At 42.5% G+C, this 19,575-nt stretch overlaps 1 protein-coding gene across 8 annotated transcripts; it reads left to right on the forward strand.

The window, feature by feature from the left end:
• The first annotated feature begins 529 nt into the window (after positions 1 to 529).
• LOC115193579 (tumor protein D53 homolog) lies at positions 530 to 15,677 on the forward strand. Of its 8 annotated transcripts, none has more exons than XM_029752378.1 (11): positions 530 to 672; positions 2,000 to 2,062; positions 2,795 to 2,821; positions 8,145 to 8,260; positions 9,007 to 9,155; positions 10,817 to 10,918; positions 12,271 to 12,285; positions 12,865 to 12,879; positions 13,093 to 13,131; positions 13,629 to 13,689; positions 14,325 to 15,677. In XM_029752378.1, the coding sequence occupies exons 1-11, from the start codon at positions 654 to 656 to the stop codon at positions 14,454 to 14,456; spliced, it is 738 nt and encodes a 245-aa protein (XP_029608238.1). In that variant the 5' UTR covers positions 530 to 653; the 3' UTR covers positions 14,457 to 15,677. The 8 variants fall into 8 exon arrangements, with proteins under 8 accessions (XP_029608238.1, XP_029608257.1, XP_029608276.1 ...); XM_029752365.1 differs by lacking the exon at positions 530 to 672 and adding an exon at positions 1,425 to 1,458; XM_029752371.1 differs by lacking the exon at positions 530 to 672 and adding an exon at positions 1,425 to 1,458 and having other exon boundaries at positions 14,328 to 15,677.
• Positions 15,678 to 19,575: the final 3,898 nt, after the last annotated feature.

Here is a 19,575-nt window from a genome sequence, read left to right on the forward strand (position 1 = left end):
CTCTGACAGACGAGGGGGTAAATTGGTCAGACATTCTCAAAGCCTAGAATCACAAAGTATCAGCAGGTGGCGTCGTTACATTCTGTAATGAAACTACCCAACCAGCCTAAATAAGTAACTTGGCTACATTACACTTTCACTCCACCGGAAACATTGGGCAATCATGTATTTAAGTGTACATGAAACTGACAGCATTTTAACATTACATTTGAGTTTTTTTGTCAAGAAATATCGTTCAACAAATTGCATATTTGGCATCATCAGTCTAAATCAGGTGGCTAGTTCGACATAAAAGAGTGTTTGAACACTGTTTCGGTAATTGAGCACGCCGCCATTGGTGTATGTTGGAAGCCCCGCCCATGGAGGCGGTGCCGTAATGGACAGTGAAGGAACTAGTGTAAACATTGGTGTATGTTGGAAGCCCCGCCCATGGAGGCGGTGCCGTAATGGACAGTGGAGGAACTAGTGTAAACATTGGTGTATGTTGGAAGCCCCGCCCATGGAGGCGGTGCCGTAATGGACAGTGAAGGAACTAGTGTAAACATTGGCGTCTGACAGCGCAGCAGTGAGCTGCCGTATCGACGTCTAAAGCGCTGTTTCAGAAGAACAATTCATATTTACTTCAAGTAGACAACTGTATCATACTGCTTCGAATGGAGACCAGACAACAGGGTGAGTGAGCGTTCAAACTCTCGAAAAATGTATAATAATATGTTACACATTATGGATTTTTGTTGCATTTATTTAATTGTGTATTTAGCCTATTTGTTATTTATAAATAGCAGAGAGATGAACGAAAACTGTTGTTACTGAATTCATAGTTGATAGCCTTAACCTTAATAAAAATAGAAATAACCTTATTAAGCCGTTTAACTTGAATATGTGATGATAGTCTTGGTAGGTGAAATTAAGTGTAAACTTTTAATAAATTCTACCTCAAAAGACAAAAGTGTATCAATAGAGTAGCCATTTTCGACCAGTTATCACATGACGCGTCTACTTAATGGAGCACGTGGTTAACGTTTCATTTCTGTCCAATAGAGAGCATTAGTAATGCCATCTTTTTGGACGCACTAAACTCCGCCATGGTTCGTTGGACAAAGCCTATGGGAAAATGAATGCAGTTTTTGTAAGGTTTTGGGATAAACGCCGAAAATAAGGTCTGTGGTAAACACAGGTTTAGGAGATCTTATACGTTTTGTTCAATGAGATAGATAGTCTTCATCGGCTAACATCACTTTTTTAAATTTTGAAGCATTTATGTAATTTAATAAAGCACATAAAGGCTTCCAAATTCATAAAGATCATTTTAACTGACAGATATTGTTATCTCATAGAACAAAACGTATAAGGTCTCCTTAGCCTGTGTTAACCTCAGACCTTATTTTCTACATTTATCCCACAACCCTATTCTTTCCCCATTCGTTTTCTCCATGGGAATGGCTGAAAAAACCAGAGGTAACATATTTTCCGGTTTTAGGACTACAAGGTGGTGAGCTCTATGTGTAACATCATTGCAGCATGGTAACAAAAGATCAAGTTCATGTGGATCTAGTATTGCTCTGTCTCTCTGTTAGGTTCAAATACATTTTGCTAACCGTAACTGGCTCAAGGCCACCTATTTTCCCTTCCCACAGTGACCATCTGACCAAATAATTGAAACCTTGTGACCATAGATATTCTGCTTTGGAGAGCCTTTCTTTGTAGTTGGCCCTATTATCCAAATAGCAAGATGGCTGTCTTAACTTGTGCACACTAGATTATCAGTTGAATACTATTATAATCAACTTTCTGGTTCAAACAAGGTATAGGCATTGTTTTTTATCAACCTCAGGTTATCAGGTTACAGTCAGCCTGAATGAACACTGTAACCTACACTATACACCAGTCGTGTGTGTGTGTGTGTGTGTGTGTGTGTGTTCCTGTGTTTATGTGTAACTTACTATTTTGTATTTCACCCCATTCATTGCCTAATGGACATCAAATGCATCGTCATCAGAGTTGTACTCTAGTGTACTGAGCGACTACTCTAGTGTACTGAGCGATGGTGCAGGGGAATGGGGTAAGACCTCATATTCAGATGAGTGGGTTATGCCCAGTGGGTTTGAGGTGCATCTGCAACCTGAAGGTGACAGGCCTTTGATCTGTAGACTAGACTACTTCCCCTGTTATTGGTAGTATTACAGTAGTTGCAGTATTTCTGGCCCACATTGGAACAGTAAACCTGTGCAGCATCAATTGCATATTTATTATACTTTCAGGATTGTAATAGCATGTGCAGATAAATAGAATGATTTGGATTTATATCCATTAATTTGTCTTGATGCTGCACAATTGAACCAGAAAATAGGCTAATGTCTTCTTGATATGTTTCTTGGCCCCATAGATAGATAGACTCCCATTTTAGAATACTCCAGTTCTCTTGCAATCAGTTGCATGCTGTGTTTGAGCTGAATGTTTTAGGTCTTGTGGTGTTTCCAGTTACTTAATGTTCCCTGTATGCATAGAACCTCAAAGGATCTGTAAATGAATTGCCTAACAAGGGTCAACTTCATCAGGCAAAGCATGAAACACCTCTGATTTTAAACTTTTTTTCATCTGCGTATGTGATAGAAATGTTTCGGGACATTTGTTTTGCAGCATTTCTTCTCTTGGTATGAACATGTTATAAGCATATGTTTAGAAAATGTGACCTCCCTGGACAAAGTAGCATAGGCCTATCTATTTGATCAATTATTACTAATTTCATTAAAGGAATGTAATCTTTCCCCCTTGTTTCTGCTACCAAATGAAGAGAGGGGACAAGGACATCTCAGGACAGGTATGCTTGCTTCTCTGTGTAGCTGACTGCCCTTCACAGAAATGTTCATGTGATGTGGAAGTATGCAGTATCCCTGATTCTTGTTTAAATATGTCTCTTTATTATGAGGGAATGAATGAATAAATGATTGACTCACTTTCACCACACTTTGGCCCCTCCACAAATTGGATAAAAACACCCCTGACAGTGTTAATTCAAACGATGAGTTTGAGAGCAACCATTTGATGAAGTTGCAGTCAAAGGACTATCTGAAATGGGATCTTTGACTTCGCTAGATATCGCAATGCTTAATTCTGCCGTGGCTGAGGTGAAGGACTTTGGTAAATCTAGTTGGATAATCCGAGGGGAAAATCCCACTGATTACTACAGCCAGGCCAGAAATGACGTAACAGGCCAAGATGGCGGCCTAAAATGGAAGCAAAAATGGGAACTAATTTCCAGATAACTTAAGCTGTTTATTTACTAAATTATACATTTTATTTACCATGGTTATGAGCGATCTCATTATTGGTAAGGGGACTGGGGATCATTTCCAGTAACATTTCCCAGTTGTGTTTGCTGCCTGCTGAGTCTGACACACTTTGTTAAGCTTATAGGATTTGTTTCCTCAGTCAGTACAGAATGCAGGTCATTTTACTGCATGAGTCAACTCATTGAACATCGTTGAGTTAGAGGGGTGATAATAGTCCATAATGAGATGAGAGTGCTACTCTGTACAAGGCGAGAGAGGATCAGTAAATGTGTCATCAAAATGGAAGACAACCTGTTTTTCTTCTTTGAGAGACACCCACTGTGATGTCATCACTTATAGCCAGATAGTTTACCTTGGATGACAGAGACTTTAGCACGGCTAGAGCAGCCACAGTGTGAGAGGCAGGCCTCTCAGTTCGCATTTAGGTTAATTTCAGGTCTCCACGCAGATGACTGATTTCGTGTGAACAACACTAGGCTAGCTGTCAATGCTAACGACTGTATCTCTGGATAAGGGTTGTAGAGTAAAACAATGATGCCTTTGAGGACCTAGCATGTGAAAAAGAGAGTGTATTTCTCCAGCTCTGGCCCCTGTGCTGCTGAATATGATGAGTGTGAGTTGGGTGAGGATGAGTTGTCACGCCACAGTCACTGAGCCGCGGGGCTCCTACTTTCAGGACAACGTCGCAGGCGAGACTCGGCAAACGCCTTCAGACAACCCAGACCAACTGACCCGGACTCGGAATGTGACAATGCCGTTTTTTGGATGGGGCGGCAGATTATCTGAAATAGATTCCCAAATCAGAGAGCGAAAACGAGGTCGGGTGTCCTTTTCATAGTTAATGTAGTGTTACTGAACCCCTACTAATTGTGGTGTAGTTCTGTGTTTACTCCTTGGCCAGAGTCTCTCTCTCTCCCTCAGCCATGTATGTGATGGTTAATTGAATCAGACTGAGGCGTGGGAGGGGAGGGGCTGGGCCGGGGTGAGGTTTAGAGTCACCGGTGTACCAATAATATGATGTTCAGGTGACATGTTGCCACAAAGTCAAAAAGGAAAGTCACGAGCCCATCAATCCACTCTTAATCAAGCCTGCATGGTTTCCTGTTAATGCTCTTTGATATTGATTACCATATCGATTTTTTTATGAACCTGAGCCAATGTTAATGTATCGTAGGGACCTCTTTCAGTGCCCCAGGAGCAATGCTGATGGATGGAACCTCACATTGGCAACGCAAACAACATCACTTTTGTACCATTGTGTGTATACTGTCTGTGGTCCTCTGAGGTAAAGACAGGGATTGTTTGCTGATTTTAAAATGAGTCAGCCCGGTGTTGAAGGATTGAAGTGTCTTAAGGACAACACAAGGATTCAATCAATGATAATGTTAGGCTTGCTCGTCTGCATGGGAAGTTGCTAAGCAACGTACTCATAACTCATCACAGCGAAAACATAGAAACAGTTGTTCAAACTGAAATAGTCCCATTCTAGAAAAATAGGATAAAGTCGTAGAGTAATTAACTTTTACATTTTAGTCATTTAGCAGACGCTCCTATCCAGAGCGACTTACAATTAGTGCATTCATCTTAAGATAGCCAGGTGAGACAACCACATATAACAATCGTTGTAAGTACATTTTTCCTCAATAAAATAGCTATCAGCACAGTGCTAGTAGGAAAAGACAAGTGCAGGTTATTATTATATATTTTTTACTCTTAAAATACGTCTACTATTAGAGTCACTGAGGCCTGGCAAGATGACAATAGAGAAGAGAGTGATGCAGTAGAAGAGTGCTAGAATGTATACTGTGTACATGGTGGGGCTCCAAGCGAAGGGATCCGCTCCAAAGGCTTCTGATGAGAAAGTGATTGGGTTATGTGGCCGAACTGCATCACAAGCTCTGTGCCACGCCACTCCAATCATCTGCTGGATGTAATGAGAGGCCAGGCCTCAAAGATGTGACTCCTGCTTGTTTGTTGGCCTCGTTGTCTTGACAACAACATCCCCTACCTACGGTCATCTTAGGACACTGGTTACTGCTCAATAACATCCCTTAGGTTTAGATGGCATGTTATGTTTAAGCAATAAACATTTTAGTTCAAATTCACTTGATTAATGGCTGATCTAATCTGCTGAGGGTACACCATGCCGGGGCTTTGGCCATTACTTCATCAGTCAGATATTGATCAGACACTCAGTGCTTCACATACCAGGAAGTTGTTTGTCTGGTTTAGCTTGTATTGTAACTGGAAACACACGCACGAACGAACGCATGCACACACACATATGGTCATGTAATTAGATCACCATTAGGTTCCATAAGCAATAGATATACCCCCCCTAAATATTTTTGTTTATATATAAAATCAAATAAGAAAAGAAAACAATGTAATAAAAAACAATAAGCAATAGATTTGTGCTCCTATTTAGTTATACACATTCATTAATTCATGTTTTAAGTAGAGACAACATACAGGACGGTTACTCTAACAGACAACTGGTGGCCTTATGGAAGGGGATAAGCATGACTTTTCCTTAAACTATCCAGAATATATCTTAGCTTTACATGTATAAAAATAAACAGAGGATTGAAAATGGAAGCTCTAGCGTAGATAATTACAGTCAGTGTCTCTAAAGGTGGTTGTTAAACGTGTGGTGAGGTCATAATGGGAATATTGCCATTGTCACAGTGATGGAGGGTGGCGTTCAGGTTAATTCTGGCCGTACTGTGTTCGTGTTACGATGGCAACAGATTGGGGGGTATGTCTTGCCGTAGCCTGAATCATCTCTTCGAGTTAGACGATTTGAATGGGTGCCTGAGTTTCTTTGTTATTTGCAAAAACATACTTTATATGATTGTCTCTCCACTATACAATGAGTGTACAAAACATTAGGAACGCCTCCTCTTTCCGTGACAAACTCACCAGGGGGAAGGTATAATCCCTTATTGATGTCACTTGTTAAATCCACTTCAATCAGTGTCGATGAAGGGGAGGAGACAAGTTAAAGAAGGATTTGTAAGCTTTGAGACATGGATTGTGTATATGTGCCATTCAGAGGGTGAATGGGCAAGACAAAATATTGAAGTGCCTTTGAACAGGGTATGGTAGTAGGTGCCAGGTGCACCGGTTTGAGTGTGTCAAGAACTGCAGAGCTGCTGGGTTTTTCACACTTAACAGTTTCCCGTGTGTATTAAGAATGTGCCACCACCCAAATGACATCCAGCCTACTTAACACAACTGTTGGAAGCAATGGAGTCAACATGGGCCAAAATCCCTGTGGAAACTTTTTGAGACCATGCCCGACAAATTGAGGTTTTTCTGAGGGCAAAAGGGGGTGCAACTCAATATTAGGAAAATGTTTGTACACTCAGTGTATGTACAGAACCAGTCCAAAATTTGGACACACCTACTCATTCAAGGGTTTTTTTCTTTATTTTTTTTTATTATTTTCTACATTGTAGAATAATTGTGAAGACATCAAACCTATGAAATAACACATATGGAATCATCTAGTAACAAAGAAAAGTGTTAAACAAATCAAAATATATTTTATATTTGAGATTCTTCAATGTAGCCACCCTTTGCCTTAATGCCAGCTTTGCACACTCTTGGTATTCTTTCAACCAGCTTCACCTGGAATGCTTTTCCAACAGTCTTGAAGGAGTTCCCACATATGCTGAGCACTTGTTGGCTGCTTTTCCTTCACTCTGCAGTCCAACTCATCCCAAACCATCTCAATTGGGTTGAGGTCGGGTGATTGTGGAGGCCAGGTAATCTGATGCAGCACTCCATCACTCTCCTGCTTGATCAAATAGCCCTTACACAGCCTGGAGGTGTGTTGGGTCATTGTCTTGTTGAAAAACAAATGGGATGGCATATCGCTGCAGAATGCCGTGGTAGCCATGCTGGTTAAGTGTGCCTTGAATTCTAAATAAATCACAGACAGTCACCAGCAAAGCACCATCACACCTCATCCTCCACGCTTCTCGGTGGGAACCACACATGTGGAGATCATCTGTTGACCTACTCTGCATCTCACAAATACACAGCGGTTGGAACCAAATATCTCAAATTCGGACTCATCAGACCAAAGGACATATTTCTACCGGTCTAATGTCCTTTGCTCGTGTTTCTTGACCCAAGCAAGTCTCTTCTTCTTATTGGTGTCCTTTTAGTATTGGTTTCTTTGCTGGAATTCGACCATGAAGGCCTGATTCACGCAGTCTCCTCTGAGCAGTTGATGTTGAGATGTGTCTGTTACTTGAACTCTGTGAAGCATTTATTTGGGCTGCAATTTCTGAGGCTGGTAACTCTAATGAACTTATCCTATGCAGCAGAGGTAACTCTGAGTCTTCCTTTCCTGTGGCGGTCCTCATGAGAGCCAGTTTCATCAGAGCGCTTGGTGGTTTTTGCGACTGCACTTGAAGAAACTTTCAAAGGTGTCTTCAAGTAATGATGGACTGTCGTTTCTCTTTGCTTATTTGAGCTGTTCTTGCCATAATATTGACTTGGTCTTTTACCAAATAGGACTATCTTCTGTATACCACCCCTACCTTGTCACAGCACAACTGATTGGCTGAAATGCATTAAGTAGGAAATAAATTCCTCAAATTAACTTTTAACATGGCACACCTGTTAATTTAAATGCATTCCAGGTGACTACCTCATGAAGCTGGTGGAGAGAATGGTTACTACATGATTCCATATGTGTTATTTCATAGTTTTGATTTCTTCACTATTATTCTACAATGTAAAAAATAAAGAATAACCCTTGAATGAGTGGTACTGTAAGTCTGGAGTATTCTAACTTTTGGGGTTTGTTTTGTGTTTTAATCGTCTATCTCTCCTCAGGTTTGCTGGACCCAGAGCCTCTAACAGAAGTAGATGAAGAAATGGTGTCAGAAGTGGACCTCTACAACACTGTGACCGATGAGGAGAGGGAGGAAATATTGAGTGAACTCACTAAGGTAGTCCCTCTCATCAGCACTTTACACCGCTCTGTTTTTCAATGTTTAGCTTGGTATGTTGATCGTGTTGGATTCAGGAAGCGCTATCTTGGAGATGGATACATTCTGTTCAACCTTCGAGGGGAGAGATGGTTAAGAAGTTGGTACACTGATCTATCTCACATAGGCAAACTGTGTTGGACCATGGGAGAGAGATCTTATCTGGAAATAGGAGCGGAAGTAGAGGGCATTATGAGTTATGTAAATCTTGGCAGCGCTTGCAGCAGAGCTCCTTTGCATATTATGAGTCAGCATCAATTGGGATTTGGGTTTACAGTTGTTACTCCTCGTCACTGTTGTTTCCCCTGGTGTTGACCTCAGGCCAAATACACTTTACTGTGTTATGGAAGAGCCAGTGTTCTGTACTTCAGGTCCCTCAGTTTAACACTATATTATTATTATATTACCAACACGTACGTATATGTAGCTGAAATTGACTTTTGTAGCCATTCGTAGCATAGTAAGCTTCATCCAAGAAATATACTTTATTTGCTGATAAGGACTGGGATATAACACATTTTGTCCATGTGTTACCTTATTTGCTTTATAGAGAATTCATTTGGAATGCTTAAGCCCTAATGGAAATTAGCATCACTCTCATTCTCTATATCTCTCATGTCTTAACTTCTCTCTCTCTCTCTCTCTCTCTCTCTCTCTCTCTCTCTCTCTCTCTCTCTCTCTATGTCTTTCTATGTTTATCCCTCTAGTTAGAGGAAGAAATCTCCACCCTGAGGCAAGTGTTGGCCTCCAAAGAGAAACACCACTCAGAGCTCAAAGCCAAACTGGGGATAACACCACTCAGTGAGCTCAAACAGAACTTCAACAGGAGCTGGTACGACATGCAGACTTCCACTGCGTAAGTACCCAACATCATTCAGTGTGTGTATTACGCTTGAGTGGTAGGTATAAAATATGTTACACGCCAGTGTGCATGAAGCCAGGGGGAGGGGGAATCTAAACTAGACTCCTATTGTTGCCATTCAAAGGCTGTCTCAGAGAAAGTGCATACGTTTGGCATTTGGGAAGGAAAGAGAGAAATAGCACTCGCGCCCTCTAGATGTTTTGCTCCTGTCACCAGAGATTGCCTTTATGGGTGTCACAGAGTGATGAATGTATGGATCCGGTCTGATCAGGCTCATTGAGGCAGATAATGACAGGGAGCAAGCAGCCTAATGGTGATGTGACATCTAAAGCAGCACAGTGCTGCCTGACTGTCTGCCTGGCCCAGGACACATCTATCCATGGGAGGAAGCCAGTAAAAACAAACAGCAGCTTCAGGCTCATATAGGTCAGTACTGTATATATAGCCATTTTCAGTGAACAGCTATACAATAGGCCTAGATTTCAGTCCTCCATCTCTGCCTGTGTCTCCAGAGTGACCTTGTATGTCCCTAGTTATTCAGTTACCAGAGTCACGCTTTAACTAGGCGCTCAAATGGGCAGAGCACCCTTCTCCAATCACCGTTTCCATGGTGAGGGGGAACTGCAAACCGCTAGGGTCAAGCAGATCTGGTGGTGCTGAGAGATCATTGGCTGGAGGGAGAGGAGAGGAATGGGCCTCCACTGTGTAAATGCCACGACACACCTCCCCAATCTCCAGTCTCAACACCAATGCAAAACCAAGGCAACGGGGCCAAGTGTAAAGGAGGTCAGCAACTCCGCCATAACGGCCGAGCTGTATCTATTGTCAGTGTGGTTTGTTGTTGGCATCAGTTGATGTTGATGTTAGGTGACAATATTTCTCAGGCTTCTTCTCTCTTTTCTTTTCCCTCTCCTCTCTCTGGTCTTTCTCACTTCAGGCGCCACACTAGTTAGACTCAGTACTTAAGTGAGCTGGAGGACCACATTCTTCTCAGAATTACCTCCCACAGCAAAAGCGTTAGCCAGATTAACGCATTGCACTTAATGCATCTCACAAATGCAGTAAGCGCTTTGTCTTGAAATAGCAGGACTCAAATCCGATAAGGTGATGGCATGGGCTGGTGCTCAGGGAAGTGCAGGAGTTTCTTAGGTTTCCATGCAGTCTGTGTGTAATGCACTGAGAGGTAATCAGGCTCTAGGGGCTGGGGATGTGAGAGGTTGGAAGCCAGGCACTCTGCAGACTACCAGGCTTTTAGAACTAGAGAATAAAGAGGAAAATCAATGGCTTCTCTTTGTAGGCCAGTGCCCTAACAGTGGTATAAGCTGTACAAATAATCAAAGCGATGCGCTCCTCTGTTTCCCAGAGATTCTGCAGCATCAATAGGAGTTAAAACATGGGGAAACACTGAGTCTTTGTTATCTGTGCCATGCTCCCCTCATCCTGTTTTTATAGATGTATGAATCCCTGACTGATTGTGATACTGAGCTGGAGTATCAGTTACACCCTTGCTCCGACTCTGACTATGAAACTAATCTGTGTGTGTGGAGTGAACAGTGCTCCGGACAGGGACAAGAAGAGAACAAGAGTGGCTGTCCTGTGGTTTCCTGTCCTGTGTCTGTTTTGATAATTACTGTCTTGACTTTTCATTTGTCCAGGTACAAAAAGACGTCGGAGACGTTGAGCACGGCAGGGCAGAAGACATCAGCAGCTTTCACCACATTGGGAACAGCCATCAGCAGGAAGTTTGGGGATATGAGGTACGGTGTCACTGGTGCCTATAACAACAACATCAACATATTTCCTATCCAATCAAGTGAAGCCTTACACTACGACTACATCTTTTAGCCTACAGCTATTGAGACAGAATACAAGGGGGCCTCCAGTCAGAATGACCATCCTCGTCTCCACTTTTCTGCAGCCGGTCTGTCGGGTGCCCAATCCTAATTGTTGCTGGGGTTGACCCAGACAGTCTGTTGCAGGGGGCATGTTTGTGTTGCATAAGCCCAGAGTAAGCAGCTTTCTGCAGGCCAGATTGGATGCAGCCTGGGGTGGAGTGGAGGGGGTGGGGGGGATCAGTAACCCTCTGGGTGTCTGCTGACCAATCTCTGCCCTGAAGACCCAGAGATCTGACTGGGCAGGGTGGCACAATGGAGATCCATTGCTGGCCTGTATGCTGGCTTTGCAGGGGCACACTCAGCCACTGGGGAGCTATCATATCATAGACAGCTGGCCCCGGTGTCACTAGTAATGCAATACTCAGACTAGCCACGACAAAGAAAAACGGTGATTTACTGTTATGCCTGTCCATGTCATTTAGTGTGTGTTGTAGACGTGTCAAGAGTCTTTGTTTTGTTATTTTAATGTCGTCATCATTATTGCATGATAATAGCAAAAGACTCACCACCGCAGGTTTTTAATAGTGTATTAACTAACCAATGTTATGTATAAAATCATGTTGAACAATAATCCAGAGAGACAAATAGATATTCCTTTTATGTATTGCAGCATGTTTGGCCTTGAGTTAATGTATCCCAGAAGGTATGCCACCTAGTGTGCATGTGTGTGTGCATGCCAATTAGTTTGTCCCTGTGTGGACTATTCGTGTGAATTGAAAATACAGTAGAACACGTTATTTTCATAAACCCTGTTCACTATGTTGCCCAGTGAAATGTAAAAAAAAGGTGTGCCCTGGCTGACTTACATCGGTTGAAATATGCCAAACCAAATATTTAGCTATGAGGAACCATGGAGAGCAAGGTACAGTATGTTGCCCTGGGGGTGAAGTTTGCAGTGGGCTTTACTTGGGTGACTCCCTTACACTACAGACCGCAGGTTGTTTGCATTCTAATGCATAGTGTATACAGTACTGTAAGGATACAGTATATGGCATGATAACCAGAGCTTTGATGATTGGTTAAATGTGTGTTTGAAGTGTGTGTGCGCGCACTGGATCTTTGAATTTGGCTTTTCTTGAATAGATGTTTAATTCAACTCTGCCGTGATTCCAAAATGAAGTAGCCTGATGTAAAGTGTTGGTAGGACACGCGATACTGTCAGGACAAATGTCTTAAATGTGTTTGTTTCTTCATCTTTTTCTATGCATCCAAAGATCAAATTCACTTGGGTAAGAAATTGTGTTTTAGTGTTGTTGGTTGTATTATACCTCTGATTTAGAGTCAGATAGACGAGTTTGCAGTGACTGCACTGAAACTAGTCAGAAGACCGACAAAGGCCATTGCTTACGTAAATATGAGTGTGATTAAGATATAATGGTAAGAAGATGACAACCAACTGAATGGGATTAATTCCAGGAATCCCTTGATTTGATTAGTCAGACACACAGTTAGTTCCAGTGCAGTCACATTATAACCTACAGTGGATGTGTATACACATAAACCTCATAGTGAACTCCTCAGATCTGTTACAAACTGACCAGTAGGCATGCATGACTTTGACTGTTGTTGACCATAGCATGTTTTACTTGTGGGTAGTTCAGTATAGTTACAGTTTAGATCATTTGTCTTTCTCTTTTGTACCTTCTGTAGATGTAGCATTACTAGTTCTCTGTCGAAGTTGTTAGTCATATACATATGAATGAGTCATCACTTTAGGCGATACGGCATGACAAAGTTGTCTAAGAACATATATCATATTACAATATAAGCCATTCGATTCCTCTAAAATATTTTGTTGTTTTTTTAAGGCAATCAGATGATGGGTAAATCTACATTATAGAAATGTCTAGAAAGTTGCCCTGCTGAATTACTGTAGACTAGAGGGAGTGCTTGCTGTGTGTGTGTGTGTGTGTGCCTGCGTGCGCGATTGTGTGTGTGTGTGTGTGCGCGTGCGTACGTGTGTGATTTCTGCTTTCTGTAAATTCATGTTAATGATTTAACTCCTCTCTTACCTGGGCCATGCTCTCTTGGGACAGCTACTCTATTCGCCACTCAATGAGCATGCCCGTTATGAGGTAATTGTGTGTAGCCTGCTTTGTGTGTAGTGATAGACTTAATCCTCCACTAGATCCCCATCCTTAGCCACCCACCCATTCTCATTGTCTTAAAGGCTGAGCGTTTGTAAGCATTGTGAGTAGAATTGGTATTGGTTCCGAATTTATATGTGAGGCTTTTTGATTGTAACATTGGCATATCCTGCTGCAGTCATCAGGAGAAGATTAATACATTTCTAGCTATCTGACCTGTTTATCCAAAGAGAGACGTGTGGCATCGTAACACTAGAAAAAGTGACCTTTCTATAACACTGAGCATACAGGACTTCTCCCAGTGTTTTGTTAACAAAGCACTGTAAGTAACGGTAGCTTTAGCAGAGCACTGTAAATACAGGAAGCTTTAATAAGTGTACACAAAAGTACAGGTACAGTATGGTGGCTCAGATAGATATAAACATACATGTTGTATACTAAAGTAATAGTATTGCATGAAACTGAACTGATTTTCATCCCATTAGGAACTCGCCCAGTTTCAAGTCCTTTGAGGAGAAGGTTGAAAGCACCGTTTCCAACATAAAGGTAATGTGAAACATAACACATGTTGCTGTCAAAGCAATGACAGAGATTTACGTAATGTTGAAGTAAGGCCGGGATTCAATCCGAGCGTGCTTTGTCCGCAATGCGCGTACTAAAGGCAATGTTCCCGGGTTTGCGTAGAACACATTCACGGTAAACGCTGCATGTCTCGGCTCAATCTGAATTTACCTTTAAATTGCGCCATTGCGGACAAAGAACAATCGGATTGAATCCCGGCCTAAGTAAACTCAATATAAGGGAGTAAACATTATGGAGGTCTTTCTTGTTAAGCTTCACTTCCTTTAGCTCAGGCAAACTTTTGGCTATTTTTACACCTCGGCTAATTGAGGTTAAACACTACCCTCAGGAGAACAATTGCTCCACTTTGAATGTGCGCATTTGAGCCTGATGTCGTAATCTCTGGTGTTTCTAACAACCCTGCTGAAAGTTCAAACAGATTCTCGACAATAGCCTATATTAAAATGTTGTTTTGTTTGTGTGTGTGTGTGTGTGTGTGTGTGTGTGTGTGTGTGTGTGTGTGTGTGTGTGTGTGTGTGTGTGTGTGTGTGTGTGTGTGTGTGTGTGTGTGTGTGCGTTTGTGTGCCTATGCATTTCTGTGGTTGTTTTTGGATTTGGAGCAGACCAAGGTAGGAAGCCAAGGAGGTGGAGGGAGTTTTGAGGAGGTGTTGTCTTCAGCCGCCCACGCCAGTGCCCAAGAAACCCCCAGCAACAACCTGTCTGAGAGCAGTGATCATGAGCGGACCTGCTAGACCAGAGCCTGAAACAACCTCCCCAGACCAGGATTAGCACTCTACTGCCCCTCACTGGCCCAGAGGCCACATTACATTACCTGATGAGGAGAGCATGACAAACAGTAGGCCTATCTATCCAAAGCCACATCAAGTACCAACACAAATGTGTATTATCTAATGGCTTCTTAGCCTTTGTGTTTCCAATCTGTAAAGCACTCCTGCCCTTGATATTTTATTACTATGAATACAGCTATTACCTTTTGTATTTAAATACAAATAAATGTGTTCTGTTTATATCAATGTATTTGATAAACAAAAAGTAGCGACTTTCTTCCCAATACTAAAACAACATTTTCATGATGACACCTACTTTCCAAGAGTGGACAGTCACATAATACTATTGGGGGAGGGAATTGTATTTGATACTAATACTTGAAATTGCAAGTACTGGATGTGTAGGCCTATACTGCACTGTAAATGGGGACCAAAGTAAGGCCTCGTGCTGAAAATCTACTGAATACACTGTCATCCCAATGAATCACACTAATATCTCCTTTATTCCAACCGTGCACTGTTTGCATTTGAGCCTTGATCGGGTCTCCTAAATCAGGACCTAAATTATGCTTATTATCACAGCAGTCAGGCAGTGTAGATGCTTTGACACACTGTGGGATTAAATGTCTATTTTTAAATGTGGTTATTTCTTCTGTTTATTACTGCTAATCTTCAATAATGGACCAAACAGCTGGTTTTCTATTTACAGAATTAACTTCTGTCATATGATTTTCTCCTCGTGTTTATTGTTCAAGTTGATTTTTCTTGGTTGCTGTGGTTTTTAACTTAATTGTGACTAGATGTTTGTCAGACATTTAGGTGATAATGTTTTCAGACATTTTGACTACGTTTTGTCAACAGCAGAGTTGCCCTCTCCTGAATGTGACGGTTGTCATACCCAAAGGTTATAACAGTTGTTATAGTCCCTGTGCAGTCCTGTGTAGCTCGGTAGGTAGAGTATGGCGGTTGCAATGCCAGGGTTGTGGGTTCGATTCTCACGGGGGACTAGTATGGGGGGAAAAAAGTATGAAAATGTATGCATTCACTACTGTAAGTATGACTTAAATGTAGTCTAGCAACTTATGCTTTTTTTAAAACAAAACTGTATCCCAGAAAGATTATAACACACTATGAATAAACTGTGTTTTCTGCAGTATCATTATTAAACAATTTGTTGCAAACCAATCTGATGTTGTTTTGACGTATGTTATGACATTGAAATAAATACTATAAGTTAAATTACATGGTACTAATCTACTAAAAACAAAACACTCAAGCACACATAAATTGTATTAAGACAGCCCAAACACATTTTGAAATGTACTGTAATTGACAAATAGCTTCCCATTGACTCAAGTACAGAAACGAATGCCTTTGTACAGAACGTATGAGACGCTATTTTCGGCTAGCGTTAAGGCAGCACTAGTGTCAAACGCATGTTAGTTCGTCATGTAAAAACTGGCCACTGGCATTATCCAGACCTATTTAAGACCAACCAAAATCTGGTTTAAGCGGTAACACAGTTGGTTATGGCATGAATTTTGACAGCGGAAACGCAGCCTATACAGCCCATATGTGCATGGAATAAGATGTGATTTGGTGCATGTATACTTCATATTTAGAAACAAAACACTAATGTTTTTTCCCCATTTTGTTTTATTTTATTAACAAGCAAGCATAGCCTCCCCTCCTTTCAATGAAGGCTGTTTTCTTTTTGTTCTGCCGAATGTAATCAAGTAAGACCGTCCATAAAGACCGTGTTTGGCTGGTGAGACAGCTTCAAATAAATCTTAATCGCCAAAGCTTTATTAAATTATGAAGTTCGATAGGAGCAAAACAGTGAGCTGACTTTCCCTTTTTACACTACATGACCAAAAGTATGTGGACACCTGCTTGTCAAACATCTCCTTCCAAAATCATGGGCATTATTATGGAGTTGGTCCCCCTTTGCTGCTATAACAGCCTCCACTCTTCTGGGAAGGCTTTCCACTAGATGTTGGAACATTGCTGCGGGGACTTGCTTCCATTCAGCCACAAGTGCATTAGTTAGGTCGGGCGCTGATGTTGGGCGATTAGGCCTGGCTCACAGTCGGCATTCCAATTCATCCCAAAGGTGTTCAATGGGGTTGAGTTCAAGGCTCTGTGCAGGCCAGTCAAGTTCTTCCACACCAATCGCGACAAACCATTTCTGTATGGACTTCACTTTGTGCATGGGGGCATTGTCATGCTGAAACAAGAAAGGTCTTTCCCCAAACTGTTGCCACAAAGTTGGAAGCACAGAATTGTCTAGAATGTAATTGTATGCTGCTGTAGTGTTAAGATTCCCCTTCACTGGAACTAAGAGGCCTAGGTCGAACCATGAAAAACAGCCCCAGACCATTATTCCTTCTCCACCAAACTTTACAGTTGACACCTTACTACCGCCACACCGGCGATCACGAGTCATGATGGCAGTCAAATTCCATGTGACCATTTAGTCACGGTAATTAGGCTTCTCCAAGCTCTGATGGTCATTAGTAGCCCACCAAACATGCTAACTGCCAGCACTCTATTGTCACTCTAATCACTCTGACATCAATGCAAAGTTAATCCAAAATCAAATAAAACCCTTCATGAGAGCCCATGAACTCATGTTGCGCAACATTTCAAATCAAAGTTTATTTGTCACGTGCTCCGAATACAACAGGTGTAGACCTTACAGTGAAATGCTTACTTACAAGCCCTAACCAACAGTGCAATTTTTAAGTAAAAAATAGGTATTAGGTGAACAATGGATAAGTAAGGAAATAAAACACAACAGTAAAAAGACAGTGAATAATAACAGTAGTGAGGCTATATACAGGCACCGGTTAGTCGGGCTAACTGAGGTAGTATGTACATGTAGGTATGGTTAAGTGACTATGCATCATGATAAACAGAGAGTAGCAGTAACGTAAAAGAGGGGTTGGCTGGTGATGGGTGGCGGGACACAATGCAGATAGTTTGGGTAGCCAATGTGTGGGGGCACCGGTTGTCGGGCTAATTGAGGTATTATGTAGATGAATGTATAGTTAAAGGGACTATGTATATATGGTAAACAGAGAGTAGCAGCAGTGTAGAGGGTTTGGGGGGGGGACACACAATGCAAATAGTCAGTGTAGCCATTTGATTAGATGTTCAGGAGTCTTATGGCTTGGGGGTAAAAGGTGTTGAGAAGCCTTTTGGTCCTAGACTTGGTGCTCCGGTACTGCTTGCCATGCAGTAGCAGAGAGAACAGTCTATGACTGGGGTGAGTGGGGTCTTTGACAATTTGTAGGGCCGTCCTTCCGCCGAGCAGTTGCCATACCGGGCAGTGATGCGACCAGTCAGGATGCTCTCGATGTTGCAGCTGTAGAACCTTTTGAGGATCTGAGGAGCCATGCCAAATCTTTTTAGTTTCCTGAGAGGGAATAGGCTTTGTCGTGCCCTCTTTACAACTGTCTTGGTGTGTTTGGACCATTCTAGTTTGTTGGTGATGTGGACACCGAGGAACTTGAAGCTTTCAACCTGCTCCACTACAGCCCTGTCGATAAGAATGGGGGCGTGCTTGGTCCTCCTTTTCCTGTAGTCCACAATCATCTCCTTGTCTTTGTTACGTTGAGGGATGGGTTGTTATTCTGGCACCCCCTGGCCAGGTTTCTGACCTCCTCCCTATAGGCTGTCTCGTCGTTGTCGGTGATCAGGCCTACCACTGTTGTGTCCTCTGCAAACTTAATGATGGTGTTGGAGTCGTACCTGGCCACGCAGTTGTGGGTGAACAAGGAGTACAGGAGGGGACTGGGCACGCACCCCTGAGGGGCTCCAGTGTTGAGCATCAGCGTGGCAGATGTGTTGCTACCTACCCGGCCCATCAGGAAGTCTAGGATCCAGTTGCAGAGGGAGGTATTTAGTCCCAGGATCCTTAGCTTAGTGATGAGCTTTGAGCGCACTATGGTGTTGAATGCTGAGCTATAGTCAATGAATAGCATTCTCACGTAGGTGTTCCTTTTGTCCAGGTGGGAAAGGGCGGTATGCAAATTGGAGTAGGTCTAGGGTTTCTGGTATAATGGTGTTGATGTGAGTATGACCAGCCTTTTAAAGCACTTCATGGCAACGGACGTGAGTGCTACAGGTCTGTAGTCATTTAGGCAGGTTGCCTTAGTGTTCTTAGGCACAGGACTTTTGGTGGTCTGCTTGAAACATGTTGGTATTACAGACTCAATCAGGGACATGTTGAAAATGTCAGTGAAGACACCTGCCAGTAGGTCAACACATGCCCGGAGGACACGTCCTGGTAATCCATCTGGCCCCGCGGACTTGTGAATGTTGACATGTTTAAAGGTCTTACTCACGTCGGCTACGGAGAGCATGATCACACAGTCATTCGGAGCAGCTGATGCCCTCATGCATGCTTCAGTGTTACTTGCCTCGAAGAGAGCATAGAAGTGATTTAGCTCGTCTGGTAGGCTCGTGTCACTGGGCAGCTCGCAGCTGTGCTTCCCTTTGTAGTCTGTAATAGTTTGCAAGCCATGCCACATAAGACGAGCGCCAGAGCCGGTGTAGTACGATTCAATCTTAGCCCTGTATTGACGCTTTGCCTGTTTGATGGTTCATCGGAGGGCATAGCATTATTTCTTATAAGCTTCCAGGTTAGAGTCCCGCTCCTTGAAAGCGGCAGCTCTACCCTTTAGCTCAGTGCGAATGTTGCCTGCAATCCATGACTTCTGGTTGGGGTATGTACGTACAGTCACTGTGGGGGGGACGTCCTCGATGCACTTATTGATAAAGCCAGTGACTGATGTGGTGTACTCCTCAATGCAATCGGAAGAATCCCGGAACATGTTCCAGTCTGTGATAGCAAAACAGTCCAGTAGTTTAGCATCTGCTTCATCTGACCACTTTTTTATAGACGGAGTCACTGGTGCTTCCTGCTTTCATTTTTGCTAGTAAGCAGGAATCAGGAGGATAGAATTGTGGTCAGATTTACCAAATGGAGGGTGAGGGAGAGCTTTGTACGCATCTCTGTGTGTGGATTACAGGTGATCTAGAATTTTCTTACCTCTGGTTACACATTTAACATGTTGAT

This window comes from Salmo trutta, chromosome 1 (assembly GCF_901001165.1).
Source record: "Salmo trutta chromosome 1, fSalTru1.1, whole genome shotgun sequence".
Lineage (NCBI taxonomy): Eukaryota > Metazoa > Chordata > Actinopteri > Salmoniformes > Salmonidae > Salmo > Salmo trutta.